The 21,664-nt window shown below is 48.1% G+C and overlaps 1 protein-coding gene and 1 non-coding gene across 4 annotated transcripts in view; one reads left to right on the forward strand and one right to left on the reverse strand.

The window, feature by feature from the left end:
- atxn3 (ataxin 3) overlaps nucleotides 1-21,664 on the reverse strand; it is a 70,425-nt gene that overhangs the window by 42,528 nt on the left and 6,233 nt on the right. For all 3 annotated transcript variants that reach the window (XM_072492242.1, XM_072492237.1, XM_072492249.1), the window contains exon 2: nucleotides 50-214. In XM_072492242.1, coding sequence (XP_072348343.1) covers nucleotides 50-117 — 68 coding nt within the window. In that variant the 5' untranslated portion in view covers nucleotides 118-214. The remainder of the gene's footprint in view (nucleotides 1-49; nucleotides 215-21,664) is intronic.
- On the forward strand, nucleotides 10,907-10,980 carry trnat-ugu (transfer RNA threonine (anticodon UGU)). Its single transcript has one exon. It is a non-coding gene; the product is annotated as a tRNA-Thr (tRNA).

Below are 21,664 nucleotides of genomic sequence, written 5' to 3' on the forward strand. Positions count from 1 at the left end.
ACAGAGCAGCATCACTAAAATTGATGTTGAGTTAACTTGCGGTTTTTACCTGTAAAAATATTCTATATTCCTCTGTGGTAGTTCCTCCCTCTGCCATTCTTTCTCGCTCCTCTTCATCCAACTGCTGTGCAATTGTAGAGAGGTCTATAGGGCTAAAGTACTCTCCCTGCAACAAATTGTTGAGGCAATGCTGTGCACAGAGGGATCCTTCTTGCTGTGGAATCAAGCAGAGCAAAGCCCATCAAATGTTCACATGAGCTGCCAGAGACAGATGTCTCTTACATTGTTGTTTAAATCTCTCAATATTGTACAAAAATATCCTTTAACAATAAACTAAATTTTAATTAAATTCTGCAATTGGATCATACATATTGTAATTTAGACTTCTTACCAATAGGAATTCAAGCTCAACTTTCAGACAGGTTTTGTATTTTCTATGACCTAAACTCAACTTTCATGCACAAAATATCTGGAATAGCAGACTGAAGAATAATGACTTCTTGTACTTTGGGTGTATAAATAATTCAGGATGCCATCATTATATACTCAGTCATATTTTGGGAAACAGTACCATAAGTGGTAATCTTACTGGATGAATAATCCAGAGCTCCAGAGTCACAAATTCAAATCCCGCCACAGCAACTAAACTTCAGTTAATTAACAGACCTGGAATGAGTGGTTAGTCTCAGTAATCATGATCATGAAGCTACTGGATTGTCATAAAAACCCATCTGGTTCACTAGTGCTCTTTAGGGAGGGGAATCTGCTGCTCTTACCCTGGCTAGCTTACATGTGACTCCAGGTTGATTTTTAACTGCTCACTGAAATGGCTGGGAAAGCCGCTCAGTTGTGTCAAAACACTACAGACAAGTCAAAAATTCTGCATGGACCACCTGGCATGGGAAATGATAAAAGTGCAACCTGCAGTCACCCCGTAGCTACCAGCTGAGAACTTGTGCCAAAGTTGAGAGAGCTACGAAAATAAAAGCCTCACATAGTTATAATCATGACTCAGCTTCGAGCTAGTGTCCCAAACACCAGCACCACTATCCCTGGGGTGTCTTGACCTAATGGCAGGTCAGGCCCACCAGACATACATAATCAGGAAGGGGTAGCTTGGGGAGTCCTCAATATTGACTTCAGATCCCACCAAGTCTCATGGTAAACTTCCTGCTGAATACCACTTATAGTTCTCCTTCAATTAATAAATCACTTCTCCCCCATGTCGAAAACCACTTGGAAAAAGCATTAAAAGTATCAAGAATGGGATGGAGAGCAACCTCTCCACCCTGTGCCCTGCCTCTTGAGAAGGTTAAGTTTGAACTGAGGGGAAGGATGGAGGGGGCTCTACAATTCATGGGCATTATTCATCATGCAATTTCAAGAATTGGATTACATCGAACATTAGTGGGGGGGCGGGGAAGAGAGAGATAGTATGTGTTAATGGTGACTATGGGTGATTCCTGATTCCTTTTTGTTATTTGTTTATGTTAACATGCAGGCAGTTGTTTTGGGGTTGGTGGAAGGATGGGATTGTTGTTGTTGATATGGGGATTGACATTATATTCATTACTGCTTATTGTTTATTGTTGGTGGGTGTAAATTTGGGAGAAAATGTGACAAAGGAGAATAAAAATATATATATATTTTTTAAAGTGTCAAGGACACAGAATGGACTCTGGGTGGGTGACTTCATTATTCATCACTAAAAATAGCTTGGTAGCACCACTACTGACAGAACTGGCCCAGCCCTGAAGGACATGTCTGCCAGATTGGGCCTGCACCAATTCGTAAAAGAGCCAAGAGGGAAAATCCGACTTGATCTCACCCGCAACAATCTACTGTTGCAGATGCATGCCTGTGACAGCGCTGGCAAGAGTGAACACCGCACAAATGGAGTATTGCATCCAGGGGCCGGCAAGTGGCGCAGTGGTTAGCACTGCTGCCTCACGGCACCGAGGACATGGGGTTGACCCCGGGTCACTGCCCGTGTGGAGTTTGCACATTCTCCCCGTGTCTGCATGGGTCTCACCCCCACAACCCAAAGATGGGTTGATAGGTGGATTGGCCACACTAAATTGTCCCTTAATTGGAAAAAAGTAGAATTGGGTACTTAAAAAAAAGTACTACATGTCACACTTTAGGAAAGATGTGAAGGCAGGAAAGATTCTCATGAATACTTCCAGGGATGAGGAACATAAATAGATTGGAGAAATTGGGACTGTTTTCCTTGGAAATGAGATTGAGAGGAGATCTGATTGAGAGATTTGATAGAGATGTACAAAATAATACGGGTTCTGGAAAGGGCAGATAGGGCAAAACGGTTTTCAATGGTGGAAGGGTCATGAATGGGAGGGCACAGATTTAAGATAATTGGCAAAAGTAGCAACGAAGAAACTTTTTTCATGCAGCGATTAGTTAAGATCTGGAATGTGATGCCCAAGTACACAATTCACAAGGTTCAATGGAAGCTTTCAGAGAGGATTGGATTATCTGAAAAGGAAGAATGTGCAGAGTTATGGGGCAAAGGCAGATGAATAGCACTAGGTGCATTGCTCCTTTGGAAAGCACAGACACAATAGGCCGAAGATATAGCTGGAAACTATGGTCTGCAACAAAACCAATATTCACTTAGACAAGTGCAGGATAATTAAGGAAAGCCAGCATGGATAAATTAAGGGAAAATCATGTTTAGCTTTTTTTTTAAAATTGAAAGTACCCAATTCTTTTTTTCCAATTATGGGGTGATTTAGGGTGCACATCTTTGGGTTGTGGAGACCCATACAAACACGGAGAGAATGTGTAAACTGCACACAGACAGTGACCTGGGGCCGGGATCGAACCCAGGCCCTCAGCGTTGCGAAGCAGCAGTGTTACCCATTGCGCCGCCAAAAATCATGTTTAACTAACTTGCTGTAGTTTATTTGAGGAGGAAACAGAGAAGGTTCATTAGAGCATTGCTGTTGATGTGGCATTTATGGATTCTCAAAAGTTACATGATACAATACCACACAACAGACGTACGAGCAAAATTATAGCTCATGGAATAAAATGGAAACTAGGCAGTTGGACAAGGAATTGGCTGAATGACAGGAAACAGAGATAAATGGTTATTGGAGGAAGGTTTGTATGGAGTTTCCCAACGGTCAGTATTGGGACCTTTACTCTTCCTGATTTATACCTAGACTGTGGGGGTCAGAGACAAGATTTCACAATTTGCAGATGGTACAAAGATTGAAAACTTTGTCAACTGTGATGAAGATAGTCTTGAACTTCAAAAGGATGTAGACATGTTGGTGCATTGGACAGACAAGTGGTAAATGAAGTTCAATGCAGAGAAGTGTGAGGTGATTCAGGAAGAATATGGAGAGGCAGTATAAAATAAAGGGAGAAACTCTAAAGAAAGTTCAGGAGTAGCGAGACCTTGATGTATATGTATACAAGTCATTAAAGATGGCAGGGCATGTTGAGACAGCATATTTTAAAATAGAAATTTAGTGTACCCAATTATTTTTTTCCCAATTAAGGGGCAATTTAGCGTGGCCAATCCACCTACCCTGCACATCTTTGGGTTGTGGGGGGTGAGCCCCACGCAGACACGAGGAGAATGTGCAAACTCCACAAGGACAGTGACCGAGGGCTGGTATCGATCCTGGTCCTCGGCACCATGAGGCAGCAGCACCAACCATTGCACCATTGTGCCGCCTGTATGTTGAGACAGCAGTTAATAAAGCATATGGTATCTTGGGTTTTATTAATAGGGGCAATGAGTTCAAGAGTAAGAGGTCGTGTTGAAGTTGTATAAGACACTAGTTAGGCCTCTTCTAGAGTACTACATCCATTTCGGAGCATCATACTTGAGGTAGGATGTGAAGGCATTGGGAAGAGTTGGTATGATTCCAGGGATAAAGAACTGTAACTATGAGAACCGGAGGGATTGGGACTGTTTTCCTTGGAAAAAAGGCAGCTCTGAGGAGCATTCAAGATCCTGAGAGGTACGGACAGATTAAATCGTGAGAAAATATTCCCACTCAAGACAGCATAAGAACTAGTAGGGCACAGGGTCAAAATAATGGGCAAAGGGAATAAAATTGATGTCCAATTCTTTCCACCCAGAGGGTGGGTGGAGACTAGGTTCGATCCAAGCACTCAAAAGGAAATTGGATTACTATCTGAACAGAAAGAATGTGCAAAGTTACGGGGATAAGGTAGAGGAGTGGGGCTAGGTAGAATGTTCTTTTAGAGAGCCAGTGCACTCAAGGGCCAAATGGCCTCTTTCTGCACTGTAAAGATTTGTTAAGTCTACTTCTGTGATGTAATCTTTGTGATTTAGAACATACAGTGCAGAAGGAGGCCATTCGGCCCATCGAGTCTGCACCAACCCACTTAAGCTCTCACTTCCACCCTACCCCCGTAACCCAATAACCCCTCCTAACCTTTTTGGACACCAAGGACAATTTAGCATGGCCAATCCACCTAACCTGCATGTCTTTGGACTGTGGGAGAAAGCCGGAGCACCCGGAGGAAACACACGCAGACACGGGGAGAACGTGCCGACTCCGCACAGACAGTGGCCCAGCGGGGAATCGAACCTGGCACTGTGAAGCCTCAGTGCTAGCCACTTGTGCTACCGTGCTGCCCAATTCTAGTTCATGAAATAGAATTCACTTTTGATAAGTTTGCTTCCCTTTTAGACAGTGCATTCTAAATTTTAACAAACCACTGAATAAAATAGTCTCTTCACCGCCACTCTGGTTCTTTTGTCATTTATGCTCAATCTGTACCCCTGGCCTATCCTTCTGTCACCAAAAACAATGAGCCTCGAAAGGAAAAGGTTTGTTCATTTAGTGGGGTTTCAATGCTTACAATCAGAATGAAATGGCCAAAAAAGGCTTTGCAAGTATTTTAAAAGCCTAATGTTTTACAACCTGCATTTTGAAACAACTTCCTGAAGTACAGTGAAAGTTGCATAACTTCAAGAATATAAAGTTAAAACCCACATCCAACATATTGCAGACAAATCCAAATGTAATCTACAAAGTTAGAAATCTTTGTGATAATCTTTCAAAATTACCATGATTCTGGAAAGGACCCAGCAGATTGGAAAACTGCAAATATAACACCCATTGCTCAAGAAAGTAGGGAGCAGAAAACTACAGGTCAGTTAGACTAACATGTCATTAGAAAGAAGTTAGAATCCATTATTAAGAAGGAAGTGGCAAGACAATTAGAAAATTATTATACAACCATGAAGAGTTCTTTGAGCATGTAACAAACAGGGTGGATAACGTGGAACCAGTAGATGTAGTGTGTTTGATAGGGTGCTTTATAAAAGATCGCTGCACAAGTTAGGAACTTATGGTGTTGGAGGTGATGCACTAACATGGACAGAGAATTAACTAACTAACATGGCCTTCGCCTCTCTGATTATCCAACAGCGAATTTCACTGGAGTGGCGGTCAACATCGCCATCAGGGGTAGTGGCTTGGTTGGGTTACCTTTGCGACTTTCCTGCGGTTGGAGAAGATAACGTACGAGTTAAGGGGACCAACAGAGGGATTTGAGAAAAGGTGGGGGATGTTCGTGGCCATGTTTGAGGAGCTGTTTGTAGCGGGTGGGGTGGGGGGGGGAGGAGAGGGAGGTGAAAAAGGGAAAAAGTTGCATAAACTTTATTGTTGGGAAGTACGTTTCCCGGGGTGTTGATTTGCTGTAACCTGTTTTGATATGCATTTGTAATGAAAATACATTAAAAAAATCTAACTAACTGGAAACAGGGTTGGGGAAAAATGTGTCCATTCATTAGGCAGGAAGAATGGAAAAGCAGAATATTATTTAAATGGTGCAACTGCAATTGCTGCAGTACGGAGGGATCTGGGTGTCTTTGTACATGAATCACGAAAAGTTAGCATGCTGGTACAGCAAGTAATTAGAATAATAGAATTTACAGTGCAGAAGGAGTCCTTGGAAAGGCTAATTTAGCTTTGGCTTTTATTAAAAGGGAGATGGAGTATAAAAATAGAAAAGTCTTGTTACAACTGTACAGGGCATGGTTAGTTGTCTCACGGCACCGAGGACACAGGATCGATCTCGGCTCCGAGTCACTGCCTGTGTAGAGTTTGCACATTCCCCCCGTGTCTGAGTGGGTTTCACCCCCCACAACACAAAGATGTGCAGGGTAGGTGAACTGGCCACGTTTCGAGGTCAACTAACAAAATAAAAGAAAGGAAACAAACTTAGGGACAAAGCAAAAAGGAGCAGTGCTACTGTTAGGGGCACTGCCCAAACTTAACAAAGAATGGAAACTTAAAAACACCAAATGAGAGTGCAATTAAAGGGGTCAATAAAGCACCATGATGCCTGCAGTGCCCACCAGGCATGGAAGGCCTCGATGGTGCCCGTGGACACCAAATGCTCCCTTTCTCGGGACACCCGGCCGCGAATCACCTGCCTTCCGTCATAAGGTCAGAAGTGGGGATGTTTGCAGATGATTGCACAATGTTCAGCACCAGTTGCAACTCCTCAGACAATGAAGCAGTCTGTATCCAAATGCAGCAAGATCTGGACAATATCCAGGTTGGGCTGACAAGTGGCAAGTTACATTAGTGCAACACAAGTGCCAGACAATGACCATCTCCCATAAGAAAGGATCTAACCATCACCCCTTGACTTGACACCATCTAGGACAAAGCAGCCCGCTTAATTGCTCCTCCTTCCACAAACATTCAAACCCTCCACCTTTTGTCCCATCTACAAGAGGCACTGCAGGAACTCACCAAGGTTCCTTAGATAGCACCTTCCAAATCCATCTAGAAGGACAAGAGCAGCAAATACTTGGGAAACCCACCACCTGGAAGTTCCCCTCCAAGTAACTAACCACCCTGATCTGAAAATATATCGTCGTTCCTTCACTGTTGCTGGGGCAACATCCTGGAACTCCCTCCCTAACAGTATAATGGGTATACCTACACCTCAAGGACTGCAGCGGTTCAAGAAGGCAACTCACCACCACCTCCTGATGGGCAATAAATGCTGGACTAACCAGCAACACCCACATCCCATAAATGAATGGGAAAAAAAAGAATGTAGCCGCGGAAGAGGGGCAGACAGTCTGGTCGGACGACCCCATCGGTCGCCTGCTGCCTGGACCTATAAATGGCATGCTTCGTCAGGCCCAGGAGCAGGTTCACAAGGAGGTCCTCTACTTTCCCTGCCCCTCTCCGCTCTGGGTACCCATAGATCAGGAGCGTGGGACTTTAAAAAAATAAATATATTTATTAAAGTTTTTTAACACAATTTTTCTCCCTTACAAACAATAAACCCCCCCCCCACCCCCGTAACAAAAAAAAAGCAAGAAACCGCGCAGAGCAAGATGTATACATGTCAAAATGATATATTTACACAGCTTTCCAAGCTGGGGGTTAGCTATATTCGGGGTTGCAGAAGAGCCGGGAGTGCAGGAGGCGAAAGAGGCTGATGTTTTGGCCTTTGCGTCCCTAGTAGCCCGGCGTAGGATATTGCTTATGTGGAAGGAAGCCAAACCCCCGGGCGTGGAGACCTGGATAAATGACATGGTAGGGTTCATAAAGCTAGAACGGATAACGTTTGCATTAAGGGGTTCGGCTCAAGGGTTCACCAGGCGGTGGCAACCGTTTATTGACTACCTCACAGAACGATAGAGGGAATGGGAAGGCAACAGCAGCAACCCAGGGGGGAGGGGGGGGGGGGTGGAGGACCCGTGCGGGTTCTCAGGGATGTCTCTGTATATGTATAGATATTTGTATTAGGTAATGTATATTGGACTGTTGGATTGTATTTTTGGAGAGTAATTATTTTTGATAAGGCAGTTGCCATTTAGTTTTTTGTTTATATATTATTTATTTATTAAAAACTGGCCACTGTTAGTTATATTGCTTTATTGTTGTTAAAAAGGAAAAACTTTGTATTGTTATGTTTGGCCACAAAATTTGAATAAAATATATTTTAAAAATTATTTACACAGCTTTGTACACTGGCCCTCTCCCGTACGTGCCAGTTTCTCCAACCCTTCATGTTATCTCTTGCTCACCCACCCTCCCCGGCAGTCCCCCCCCTACCCCAGGACATGTCCCCCCCCCCCTCCAAGGTTGCTGCTGCTGCTGACCGACCTTCCTCTAACGCTCCACGAGATAATCTAGGAATGGCTGCCACCGCCTGTAGAACCCCTGCGCAGACCCTCTCAAGGCGAACTTAATCCTCTCCAACTTTATGAACCCAGCCATATCATTTATCCAGGTCTCCAGGCTGGGGGGCTTCGCCTCCTTCCACATTAGCAAGATCCTTCGCCGGGCTACTAGGGACGCAAAGGCCAGAATGCCGGCCTCTTTCGCCTCCTGCACTGCCGGTTAGTCCACTACTCCAAATATTGCTTTGGCTTGACCGGACTTTCACCACCTGAGATATTGCTCCCGCCACTCCTCTCCAGAACCCCTCCAGTGCCGGGCATGACCAAAACATATGGACATGGTTCGCCGGGCTCCCTGAGCACCTTCCACACCTGTCCTCCACCCCAAAGAACTTACTCAACCTCGCCCCGTCAAGTGCGCTCTATGGACCACATTAAATTGTATCAGGCTGAACCTGGTACACGAGGAGGAGGAATTAACCCTACCTAGGGTATCAGCCCACAGACCTTCCTCGATCTCCTCCCCCAGCTCCTCCTCCCATTTACCCTTCAACTCTTTTACCAGCGCTTCCCCCTCTTCTTTTAACTCCTGGTGTATTTCCGATACCTTGCCCTCCCCGATCCATACACCCGAGATCACCCTATCTTGAACTTCTTGTGCCGGGAGCAACGGGAATTCCCTCACCTGTCGCCTCACAAAATCCCTCACCTGCATATATCTAAAGGCATTTCCCGGGGGTAACTCGAACTTCTCCTCCAGTGTCCCTAGGCTCGCAAACGTCCCGGCGATGAACAGGTCCCCCATTCTTCCAATCCCTGCCCGATGCCAGCTCTGGAACCCCCCGTCCATCTTCCCCGGGACAAACCGGTGGTTACCCCTGATCGGGGACCACACCGATGCTCCCATTGCACCCCGGTGCCGTCTCCACTGGCCCCAGATCCTTAGCATTGCCGCCACCACCGGCCTCGTGGTATACTTTGTCGGCGAGAGCGGCAGCGGTGCCGTCACCAACGCCCCCAGGCTCGTTCCTTTACAGGACACCATCTCCATCCTCTTCCATGCCGCCCCCTCACCCTCCATAACCCACATGCGGATCATCGCCACATTTGCTGCCCAGTAGTAGCTCCCCAGGTTTGGCAGCGCCAACCCTCCTCGGTCCCTACTGCGTTCCAGGAACCTTTGCCTTACTCTCGGGGTCTTATACGCCCACACAAACCCCATAATACTCCTGCCTACTCTCTTAAAAAAGGCCTTAGTGATCACGATGGGAAGGCACCTAGTTAGTTTCACAAACAGAAACCTCGGAAGGACCACCATTTTGACCGACTGCACTCTACCCTCCAGCGAGAGCGGTAGCGTGTCCCATCTTTTGAAATCCTCCTCCATTTGCTCCACCAACCTCGTCAGATTCAATTTATGTAGGGTCCCCCAACTCCTGGCTATCTGGATCCCCAGATACTGAAAGCTCCCCTCCGCCCTCCTCAGCGGTAGGTCCCCGATCCCTCTTTCTTGGTCCCCCGCCTGTAATACAAAGAGCTCACTCTTCCCTACATTGAGCTTATAACCCGAAAATTCCCCAAACTCCCTTAGAGTCTGCATGACCTCCACCATCCCCTCCATTGGATCCGCCACGTACAGCAACAGGTCATCTGCATATAGCGACACCCGATGCTCTTCTCCCCCTCAGACCACCCCCCTCCATTTATTAGACTCCCTCAATGACATGGCCAATGGTTCGATCGCCAATGCGAACAACAGGGGGGACAGGGGGCACCCCTGCCTCGTCCCTCGGTTAAGTCGAAAGTACTCTGACCTCCGCCGGTTCGTCACTACACTCGCCATCGGGGATCTGTAAAGGAGCTTAACCCAACTGATAAACCCTCTCCCGAACCCAAACCTACGCAGCACCTCCCAGAGGTACTCGGTCAAAGGCCTACTCCGTGTCCATAGCTGCCACTATCTCCGCCTCTCCCTCCTCCGATGGCATCATTATCACGTTTAAGAGCCGCCGCACATTGGTGTTTAGTTGCCTGCCCTTTACAAATCCCGTCTGGTCCTCGTGGATTACCCCCGGGACACAGTCCTCGATCCTCGGGGCCAGCACTTTTGCCAGCAACTTTGCATCCACATTGAGGAGCGAGATCGGCCTGTACGATCTACATTGCAGTGGGTCCTTGTCCCGCTTTAGGATCAAATAAATTGTCGCTTCCGACATTGTCGGGGGCAGGGTCCCCTCCTCTCTTGCCTCATTAAAGGTCCTCACCAGTAGCGGGGCCAACAGGTCTACATACTTCCTGCAGAACTCCACCGGGAATCCATCCGGTCCCGGGGCCTTCCCCGCCTGCATGCTCCCCAAACCCTTGCTCAGCTCCTCCAACCCAATTGGTGCCCCCAAACCAGCCACCTCTTGCTCCTCCACCCTCGGGAATCTCAGTTGATCTAGGAATCGGCTCATCCCCTCTTCCCCCGCTGGGGGCTGGGATCTGTACAGCTCTTCATAAAAGGCCTTAAATACCTCGTTTATTTTCGTTGCACTCCGAACCGTGGCTCCCCTTCCATCTTTGACTCCCCCTATTTCCCTCGCTGCCATCCTCTTACGGAGCTGGTGTGCCAGCATCCGACTGGCCTTTTCCCCATACTCGTAGGTCGCCCCCTGTGCTTTCCTCCATGATGCCTCCGCCTTCCCTGTGGTCAACAGGTCAAACTCCGTCTGGAGCCGTCGTCTTTCCCCAAGTAATCTTAGCGGCTCCATAGCTCAGGGGTTAGAGCACTGGTCTTGTAAACCAGGGGTCGCGAGTTCAAAATCTCGCTGGGGCCTGGGAACTAGGTTTTTAGGTTTGCACTGAGTGCTGAATTTGGTGCTTTTTGAGTGCGATAGTGAGAGTTTGGTGACCGAGGGAGTATAAGGCTTCATTTTTATCTAAAGTTTAGTCTTTCTTTTATTTAGTTAATTAACTTAAAAGTTGCTGTTTGGTTTAGAAGAAGGTGAATTTTCAATCAGCTTTAAACAGGCTTCTACTTCTAGGCACTTGCAGCTGGAGCTTGTTAATTAGTTAATTGGATTAGGCCAGTTTTTCAGAGGCTAGATTCACAGTATAAAAGTGATCCCCTACAGTGCAGACTTTGTTTGCACTGAGTGCTGAATTTGGTGCTTTTTGAGTGCGATAGTGAGAGTTTGGTGACCGAGGGAGTGCTGAATTTGGTGCTTTTTGAGTGCGATAGTGAGAGTTTGGTGACCGAGGGAGTGCTGAATTTGGTGCTTTTTGAGTGCGATAGTGAGAGTTTGGTGACCGAGGGAGTGCTGAATTTGGTGCTTTTTGAGTGCGATAGTGAGAGTTTGGTGACCGAGGGAGTGCTGAATTTGGTGCTTTTTGAGTGCGATAGTGAGAGTTTGGTGACCGAGGGAGTGCTGAATTTGGTGCTTTTTGAGTGCGATAGTGAGAGTTTGGTGACCGAGGGAGTGCTGAATTTGGTGCTTTTTGAGTGCGATAGTGAGAGTTTGGTGACCGAGGGAGTTAGGTGAGGAGGGAGTAAGGTGCTCCTTTCATTTTGTTTCCGACATTTCCGCAAAGAGTGTGAAGAGAGCCAGGAGTTTACAGGAAGTGTAGCTGACTGGGAGCAGAGTCGAAGGGCGGAGATCTAGTTAGTCCACACAGCAGCTATATTCTTTAAGGTAAGAGGGGATGGAGGCTAGGCCAGTTACATGCTCCTCCTGTAGGATGTGGGTGGTGAGGGATCCCACTGACTATACCTGCGGGAAGTGCACCCAACTTCAGCTCCTCAAAGACCGTGTTAGGGAACTGGAGCTGAAGCTGGATGAACTTCGGATCATCCGGGAGGCAGAGGGGGTGATTGAGAAGAGTTACAGGGAGGTAACCACACCCAAGGTACAGGACAAGAATAGCTGGGTTACAGTCAGGGGGAAAAAAACAAACAGGCAGACAGTGCAGGGATCCCTCGTGGCCGTTCCCCTTCAAAACAAGTATACCGTTTTGGATGCTGTTGGGGGGGATGACCTACCGGGGGAACGCCCGAGCGGTCAGGTCTCTGGCACGGAGTCTGGCTCTGGGGCTCAGAAGGGAAGGGGGGAGAATAGAAAAGCAATAGTTGTAGGAGATTCAATGGTTAGGGGAATAGATAGGAGATTCTGTGGTCGCGAGCGAGACTCCCGGAAGGTATGTTGCCTCCCGGGTGCCAGGGCCAGGGATGTCTCGGATCGTGTCTTCAGGATGCTTAAGGGGGAGGGTGAGCAGCCAGAAGTCGTGGTGCACATTGGTACCAACGACATAGGTAGGAAAAGGGGTGTGGAGGTAATAAACAAGTTTAGGGAGTTAGGCTGGAAGTTGAAAGCCAGGACAGACAGAGTTGTCATCTCTGGTTTGTTGCCGGTGCCACGTGATAGCGAGGCTAGGAATAGGGAGAGAGTGCAGTTGAACACGTGGCTGCAGGAATGGTGTAGGAGGGAGGGCTTCAGGTATTTGGATAATTGGAGCGCATTCTGGGGAAGGTGGGACCTGTACAAGCAGGACGGGTTGCATCTGAACCAGAGGGGCACCAATATCCTGGGAGGGAGGTTTGCTAGTACTCTTCGGGAGGGTTTAAACTAATTTGGCAGGGGAATGGGAACCGGATTTGTAGTCCAGCAACTAAGGTAGCCGATATTCAGGACGCCAAAGCATGTAATGAGGCAGTGGGGAAGGGAACACTGACAAAGGAGAGTATTTGCAGGCACGGAGATGGGTTGAACTGTGTATACTTCAACGCAAGAAGCATCAGGAATAAGGTGGGTGAACTTAAGGCATGGATCGGTACTTGGGACTACGATGTGGTGGCCATCACGGAAACTTGGATAGAAGAGGGGCAGAAATGGTTGTTGGAGGTCCCTGGTTATAGATGTTTCAATAAGATTAGGGAGGGTGGTAAAAGAGGTGGGGGGGTGGCATTATTAATTAGAGATAGTATAACAGCTGCAGAAAGGCAGTTCGAGGAGTATCACCCTATTGAGGTAGTATGGGTTGAAGTCAGAAATAGGAAAGGAGCAGTCACCTTGTTAGGAGTTTTCTACAGGCCCCCCAATAGTAACAGAGATGTGGAGGAACAGATTGGGAAACAGATTTTGGAAAGGTGCAGAAGTCATAGGGTAGTAGTCATGGGCGACTTTAACTTCCCAAATATTGAGTGGAAACTCTTTAGATCAAATAGTTTGGATGGGGTGGTGTTTGTGCAGTGTGTCCAGGAAGCTTTTCTAACACAGTATGTAGATTGTCCGACCAGAGGAGGGGCAATATTGGATTTAGTACTGGGTAATGAACCAGGGCAAGTGATAGATTTGTTAGTGGGGGAGCATTTTGGAGATAGTGACCACAATTCTGTGACTTTCACTTTAGTAATGGAGAGGGATAGGTACGTGCAACAGGGCAAGGTTTACAATTGGGGGAAGGGTAAATACGATGTTGTCAGACAAGAATTGAAGTGCATAAGTTGGGAACATAGGCTGGCAGGGAAGGACACAAGTGAAATGTGGAACTTGTTCAAGGAACAGGTGCTACGTGTCCTTGATATGTATGTCCCTGTCAGGCAGGGAAGAGATGGTCGAGTGAGGGAACCATGGTTGACAAGAGAGGTTGAATGTCTTGTTAAAAGGAAAAAGGTGACTTATGTAAGGCTGAGGAAACAAGGTTCAGACAGGGCATTGGAGGGATACAAGATAGCCAGGAGGGAACTGAAGAAAGGGATTAGGAGAGGTAAGAGAGGGCATGAACAATCTTTGGCGGGTAGGATCAAGGAAAACCCCAAGGCCTTTTACACATATGTGAGAAATATGAGAATGACTAGAGCGAGGGTAGGTCCGATCAAGGACAGTAGCGGGAGATTGTGTATTGAGTCTGAAGAGATAGGAGAGGTCTTGAGTGAGTATTTTTCTTCTGTATTTACAAATGAGAGGGGCGATATTGTTGGAGAGGACAGTGTGAAACAGATTGGTAAGCTCAAGGAAATACTTGTCAGGAAGGAAGATGTGTTGGGCATTTTGAAAAACTTGAGGATAGACAAGTCCCCCGGGCCTGACGGGATATATCCAAGGATTCTATGGGAAGCAAGAGATGAAATTGCAGAGCCGTTGGCAATGATCTTTTCGTCCTCACTGTCAACAGGGGTGGTACCAGGGGATTGGAGAGTGGTGAATGTCGTGCCCCTATTCAAAAAAGGAACTAGGGATAACCCTGGGAATTACAGGCCAGTTAGTCTTACTTCGGTGGTAGGCAAAGTAATGGAAAGGGTACTGAAGGATAGGATTTCTGAGCATCTGGAAAGACACTGCTTGATTAGGGATAGTCAGCACGGATTTGTGAGGGGTAGGTCTTGCCTTACAAATCTTATTGAATTCTTTGAGGAGGTGACCAAGCATGTGGATGAAGGTAAAGCAGTGGATGTAGTGTACATGGATTTTAGTAAGGCATTTGATAAAGTTCCCCATGGTAGGCTTATGCAGAAAGTAAGGAGGCATGGGATAGTGGGAAATTTGGCCAGTTGGATAACGAACTGGCTAAACGATAGAAGTCAGAGAGTGGTGGTGGATGGCAAATATTCAGCCTGGATCCCAGTTACCAGTGGCGTACCGCAGGGATCAGTTCAGGGTCCTCTGCTGTTTGTGATTTTCATTAATGACTTGGATGAGGGAGTTGAAGGGTGGGTCAGTAAATTTGCAGACGATACGAAGATTGGTGGAGTTGTGGATAGTAAGGAGGGCTGTTGTCGGCTGCAAAGAGACATAGATAGGATGCAGAGCTGGGCTGAGAAGTGGCAGATGGAGTTTAACCCTGAAAAGTGTGAGGTTGTCCATTTTGGAAGGACAAATATGAATGCGGAATACAGGGTTAACGGTAGAGTTCTTGGCAATGTGGAGGAGCAGAGAGATCTTGGGGTCTATGTTCATACATCTTTGAAAGTTGCCACTCAAGTGGATAGAGCTGTGAAGAAGGCCTATGGTGTGCTCGCGTTCATTAACAGAGGGATTGAATTTAAGAGCCGTGAGGTGATGATGCAGCTGTACAAAACTTTGGTAAGGCCACATTTGGAGTACTGTGTACAGTTCTGGTCGCCTCATTTTAGGAAGGATGTGGAAGCTCTGGAAAAGGTGCAAAGAAGATTTACCAGGATGTTGCCTGGAATGGAGAGTAGGTCTTACGAGGAAAGGTTGAGGGTGCTAGGCCTTTTCTCATTAGAGCGGAGAAGGATGAGGGGCGACTTGATCGAGGTTTATAAGATGATCAGGGGAATAGATAGAGTAGACAGTCAGAGACTTTTTCCCCGGGTGGAACACACCATTACAAGGGGACATAAATTTAAGGTGAAAGGTGGAAGATATAGGAGGGATATTAGAGGTAGGTTCTTTACCCAGAGAGTAGTGGGGGCATGGAATGCACTGCCTGTGGAAGTAGTTGAGTCGGAAACATTAGGGACCTTCAAGCAGCTATTGGATAGGTACATGGATGACGGTAAAATGATATAGTGTAGATTTATTTGTTCTTAAGGGCAGCACGGTAGCATTGTGGATAGCGCAATTGCTTCACAGCTCCATGGTCCCAGGTTCGATTCCGGCTTGGGTCATTGTCTGTGCGGAGTCTGCACGTCCTCCCCGTGTCTGCGTGGGTTTCCTCCGGGTGCTCCGGTTTCCTCCCACAGTCCAAAGATGTGCGGGTTAGGTGAATTGGCCAATGATAAATTGCCCTTAATGTCCAAATTGCCCTTGGTGTTGGGTGGAGGTGTTGAGTTTGGGTATGGTGCTCTTTCCAAGAGCCGGTGCAGACTCAAAGGGCCGAATGGCCTCCTTCTGCACTGTAAATTCAATGATAATCTATGATTAATCTAGGACAAAGGTTCGGCACAACATCGTGGGCCGAAGGGCCTGTTCTGTGCTGTATTTTCTATGTTCTATGTTCCTCCGGGGCTTCTGCGTATCTCCTGTCCACTCTCAGAATCTCCCCCACTAACCTCTCCCTTTCCATACCCTCTGTCTTCTCCCTATGAGCCCTAATGGAGATTAGCTCTCCCCTGATCACCGCCTTCAACGCCTCCCATACCAACCCCACCCACACCTCCCCATTGTCGTTGGCCTCCAAGTACCTTTCGATACACCCCCTCACCTTCCCACACACCACCTCGTCCGCCAACAGTCCCACATCCAGCCGCCACAACAGGAGTTTGTCCCTCTCCTCTCCCAGCTCCAGTTCCACCCAGTGCGGGGCATGGTCCGAAACAGCTATGGCCGAATACTCCGTCCCCTCCACCCTCGGGATGAGCGCCCTACCCAGAACAAAGAAATCTATCCGGGAGTAGGCTTTGTGTACATGGGAGAAGAAAGAAAATTCCCTGGCCTGCCGCCTTGCAAACCGCCATGGGTCCACTCCCCCCATCTGATCCATAAACCCCCTAAGTACCTTGGCCGCCGCCGGCCTCTTTCCAGTCCTTGATTTGGAGCGGTCCAGTGCTGGATCCAACACTGTATTGAAGTCCCCTCCCATTATCAGGCCTCCTATCTCCACGTCCGGAATGCGCCCCAACATGCGCTTCATGAAGCCTGCATCATCCCAGTTCGGGGCGTATACGTTTACCAATACCACCCACGTCCCTTGTAGCCTACCGCTCACCATTACATATCACCCTCCATTGTCCACTACAATAGTCTTGGCCTCAAATGACACCCGCTTTCCCACCAATATTGCCACTCCTCTATTCTTCGCGTCCAGTCCCGAGTGGAATACCTGTCCTACCCATCCCTTTCTTAACCTGAACTGGTCCGCCACCTTCAGGTGTGTCTCTTGGAGCATGACCACGTCCGCCTTCAGTCCCTTTAAGTGCGCGAACACTCGAGCCCTCTTCACCGGCCCATTCATGCCCCTCACATTCCACGTTATCAGCCGGATTGGAGGGGCTCTCAAACCCCCCCCCGCCCCCACCGACTAGCCATCTCCTTTTCTGGGTCAGTCCCGTGTCCACGCCTCCCTCACCCTCCAGTCCCCCAGACGGGAGACCCCCGTCCCGACCACCTCTTCTGTGTCCCATTCCCTTTCGGCCAGTGCAGCAGCAACCCTTTCCCCCCCTCCCGCTAGACCCCGGTCTAGCTTTTTTTGCTCCCCCCATGTCACTCCTGTAAGTCAGCTGACGGCTGCTGACCCCGGCTTCCCCCGCCGTCCCATTGACCTCCCCGTGTGGGAGTCTCACAATCAATATGCATTCCTTCGTTCCCCTTCCCGCCTTTCTTCCCGCGTGCGGGAAAAAAAACCGCGCTTTCCAAAGCCCGCTCCGACCCGCTGGCGCAGCTCCTGTCGCGGCCTTGTCTCTCTCCCCCAGCCCATGTAACATTTCCTGCGCGTGATTGACCCCCTATATACAACAACCATCACACATCAAACCTCAAATATCCGCCCCCACCCTCACAAACCCTCAGTTAGAGTCCAACTTTTCGGCTTGTACAAAGGTCCACGCCTCTTCAGGCATTTCAAAGTAATAGTGTTGGTCCTTGTATGTGACCCACAGTCGCACTGGCTGCAGGATTCCGAATTTCACTTCTTTCCGGTATAACGCCGCTTTGGCCCGGTTGAAACCCGCTCTCCGCTTTGCAACCTCCGTGCTCCAGTCCGGGTATATTCGGATCTCTGCATTGTCCCACTTACTGCTCCGCTTTTTCTTGGCCCATCTCAGGACCCACTCTCTGTGAACCGGTGGAACCTCACCACCATCACCCTTGGCGGCTCATTTGCCTGGGGCTTCTTCGCCAGCACCCGATGTGCCCCGTCCAACTCCAGCGGCCTCGAAGGGGCCTTCGTACCCATCATCGCCTCGAGCATCGTGCTCGCATATGCCCCGGCATTGGCCCCCTCCACTCCCTCAGGGAGACCCAGGATTCGCAGATTCTTTCTCCTCGACCTGTTCTCCAGGTCTTCGAGTCTTCCCGCCCACCTCTTGTGTAGCGCCTCGTTCTGCTCCACTCTCACCACCAGGCCCACGAGCTCGTCCTCGTTCTGACTGACTCTTTTCTGTACCTCCTGGATCTTAACTTCTTGGGCCTTCTGGGTGATCCAGAGTCCTTCAATTGCCGAAAGCATAGGCGCCAACATCTCCTTGCGCTGCTCCTCGAAGCAGCACTTGAACTCCTGCAGCTCCCCTTTGTCCCTGGCCGCCGCCATTTTGTTTTCTTTCCCTCGCTTCTCCAGTGCCACTCCTTTGGCCATTACACTTCTGGTCTGTTTCATAGAAGTTGGAGGGGGACCTCTCTCTTCCCTTCCCCACGGGTTGCGTCAAAAAAACTTCCGTTGGGGCTCCTCTAACGAGCCCGAAAGTCCGTGGTAGCGGGAGCTGCCGAATCGTGCGGCTTAGCTCCGCATAGCCGCAACCGGAAGTCCCAGGAGCGCGGGACTTAAGTGCAAACAAACGCTCAACAAAAAATTGGTCTGAAATCTAAAAAGGAAGTGTAGCCTATAACACTTAACATAGACATGGTCCACAGACACCATAAGGCCACAAAAATGACAGGCTTCTTGGGAGTCCATGAACTGGTACAATCGGTGATTGTACGGCACTGCTGCTTGCAACACCCTCCACTCCAGGACCCCAAGACGGGAAGGACACCTCCATAGAGGGACCTCCAGTGGGGACGACAGCAAGGCACGCCATGGCATGTCCGGGCAATGGTAAGGAGGTGAAGGGTGTGCAGCAGCCCATACAGGAAATCCCCCTCTGCGCAGTGCGAAAACGCAGAGAGCATTTCTGTGAGGTGGCTAGGATTGTGAGGTATCAACCCCGAGGGAGGTTTCGGGGCTTCAGGCCAATGTGGAATTCCGTTCGAGCAGGGGTCCGCCCAGAAGAGCTACCACCACACACCTGCGCATCCTCCGAGTGCCATCAGGTCCGAGCACGACCGTTGTGAAGTCTCGGATGGCATTACCCGCGAGCTGGATATCCACCGCTGCGCATTGTGCTAACTCGTGGTGTCATCCAGCCCACTCCTCTGCCACCCAGCATGTCCCCGATCCTGGTCACCCCAAGCCACAGCTCACTCCCCAACCAGCCACTCAAAATGGTATAAAATGAGTTGAGGAACCACAAAGGCAAAAAAAAAACATAATGGGAGTTATGTACAGGCCTCCTAACAGTGGTCAAGACCAGGGGCACAAAATGCACCACAAAATAGAAAGTGCATGTCAGAAAGACAAGGTCACAGTGATCATGGGGGACTTCAATATGCAGGTGGACTGGGTAAATAATGTTGCCAGTGGACCCAAAGAAAGGGAATTCATTGAATGTTTACAGGAGGACTTTTTGGAACAGCTTGTGATGGAGCCCACGAGGGAACAGGCCATTCTGGACTTAGTGTTATGTAATGAGCCAGACTTGATAAAATATCTTAAAGTAAGGGAACACTTAGGAGGCAGTGATCATAATATGGTAGAATTCAGTCTGCAATTTGAAAGAAAGGTGGAAATCAGATGTAAAGGTGTTACAGTTAAATAAGGGTACACTACAGGGGCATGAGGGAGGAACCGACGAAAATTGACTGGGAGCAGAGCCTAGTGGGAAAGACAGTAGAACAGCAATGGCAGGAGTTTCTGTGAGTAATTGAGGACACAGTACAGAGGTTCATCCCAAAGAAAAGAAAGGTTATCAGAGGGGGGATTAGGCAGCCATGGCTGACAAAGGAAGTTAGGGGATGCATCAAAGCAAAAGAGAAAGCCTATAATGTGGCAAAGAATAGTGGGAAGTCAGAAGATTGGGAAGGGTACAAAAACAAACAGAGGATAACAAAGAGAGAAATAAGGAAAGAGAGGATCAAATATGAAGGTCGGCTAGCCAGTAACATTAGGAATGATAGTAAAAGTTTCTTTAAATACATTAAAAACGGGAGGCAAAAGTAGACATTGGGCCGCTCCAAAATGACGCTGGTAATCTAGTGATGGGAGACACGGAAATAGCTGAGGAACTAAATAAGTACTTTGCATCAGTCTTCATAGTAGAAGACATGAGTAATATCCCCACAATTCAGGAGAGTCAGGGGGCAGAGTTGAATATGGTAGCCATCACAAAGGAGAAAGTGCTAGAGAAACTAAGAGGTCTAAAAATTGATAAATTTGTGGGCAGCACGGTAGCATTGTGGATAGCACAATTGCTTCACAGCTCCAGGGTCCCAGGTTCGATTCCGGCTTGGGTCACTGTCTGTGCGGAGTCTGCACATCCTCCCCGTGTGTGCGTGGGTTTCCTCCGGGTGCTCCGGTTTCCTCCCACAGTCCAAAGATGTGCAGGTTAGGTGGATTGGCCATGATAAAATTGCCCTTAGTGTCCAAAATTGCCTTTAGTGTTGGGTGGGGTTACTGGGTTATGGGGATAGGGTGGAGGTGTTGGGTAGGGTGCTCTTTCCAAGAGCCGGTACTGACTCGATGGGCCGAATGGCCTCCTTCTGCACTGTAAATTCTATGATAAATCTCCGGGCCCAGATGGGCTACATCCTAGAGTTCGAAAGGAGATAGCTGAAGAAATAGTGGAGGCGTTAGTTATGATCTTTCAAAAGTCACTGGAGTCCGGGAAAGTCCCAGAGGATTGGAAAATCGCTGTTGTAACCCCCCTGTTCAAGAAGGAAACAAGAAAAAAGATGGGAAATTATAGGCCAATTAGCCTAACCTCGGTTGTTGGCAAGATTCTAGAATCCATTGTTAAGGATGAGATTTCTAAATTCTTGGAAGTGCAGGGTCGGATTAGGACAAGTCAGCATGGATTTAGTAAGGGGAGGTCGTGCCTGACAAACCTGTTAGAGTTCTTTGAAGAGATAACAAATAGGTTAGACCAAGGAGAGCCAATGGATGTTATCTATCTTGACTTCCAAAAGGCCTTTGATAAGGTGCCTCACAGGAGACTGCTGAGTAAAATAAGGGCCCATGGTATTCGAGGCAAGGTACTAACATGGATTGACGATGGCTGTCAGGCGGAAGGCAGAGAGTTGGGATAAAAGGTTCTTTTTCGGAATGGCAACCGGTGACGAGTGGTGTCCCGCAGGGTTCAGTGTTGGGGCCACAGCTGTTCTCTTTATATATTAACGATCTAGATGACGGGACTGGGGGCATTCCGGCTAAGTTTGCCGATGATACAAAGATAGGTGGAGGAGCAGGTAGTATTGAGGAGGTGAGGAGGCTGCAGAAAGATTTAGACAGTTTAAGAGAGTGGTCCAAGAAATGGCTGATGAAATTCAACGTGGGCAAGTGCGAGGTCTTGCACTTTGGAAAAAAGAATAGAGGCATGGACTATTTTCTAAACGGTGACAAAATTCATAATGCTAAAGTGCAAAGGGACTTGGGAGTCCTAGTCCAGGATTCTCTAAAGGTAAACTTGCAGGTTGAGTCCGTAATTAAGAAAGCAAATGCAATGTTGTCATTTATCTCAAGAGGCTTGGAATATAAAAGCAGGGATGTACTTCTGAAGATTTATACAGTTTTTATAAAGCACTAGTTAGGCCC

The sequence above is a fragment of the Scyliorhinus torazame genome, chromosome 2 (genome assembly GCF_047496885.1).
Source record: "Scyliorhinus torazame isolate Kashiwa2021f chromosome 2, sScyTor2.1, whole genome shotgun sequence".
Lineage (NCBI taxonomy): Eukaryota > Metazoa > Chordata > Chondrichthyes > Carcharhiniformes > Scyliorhinidae > Scyliorhinus > Scyliorhinus torazame.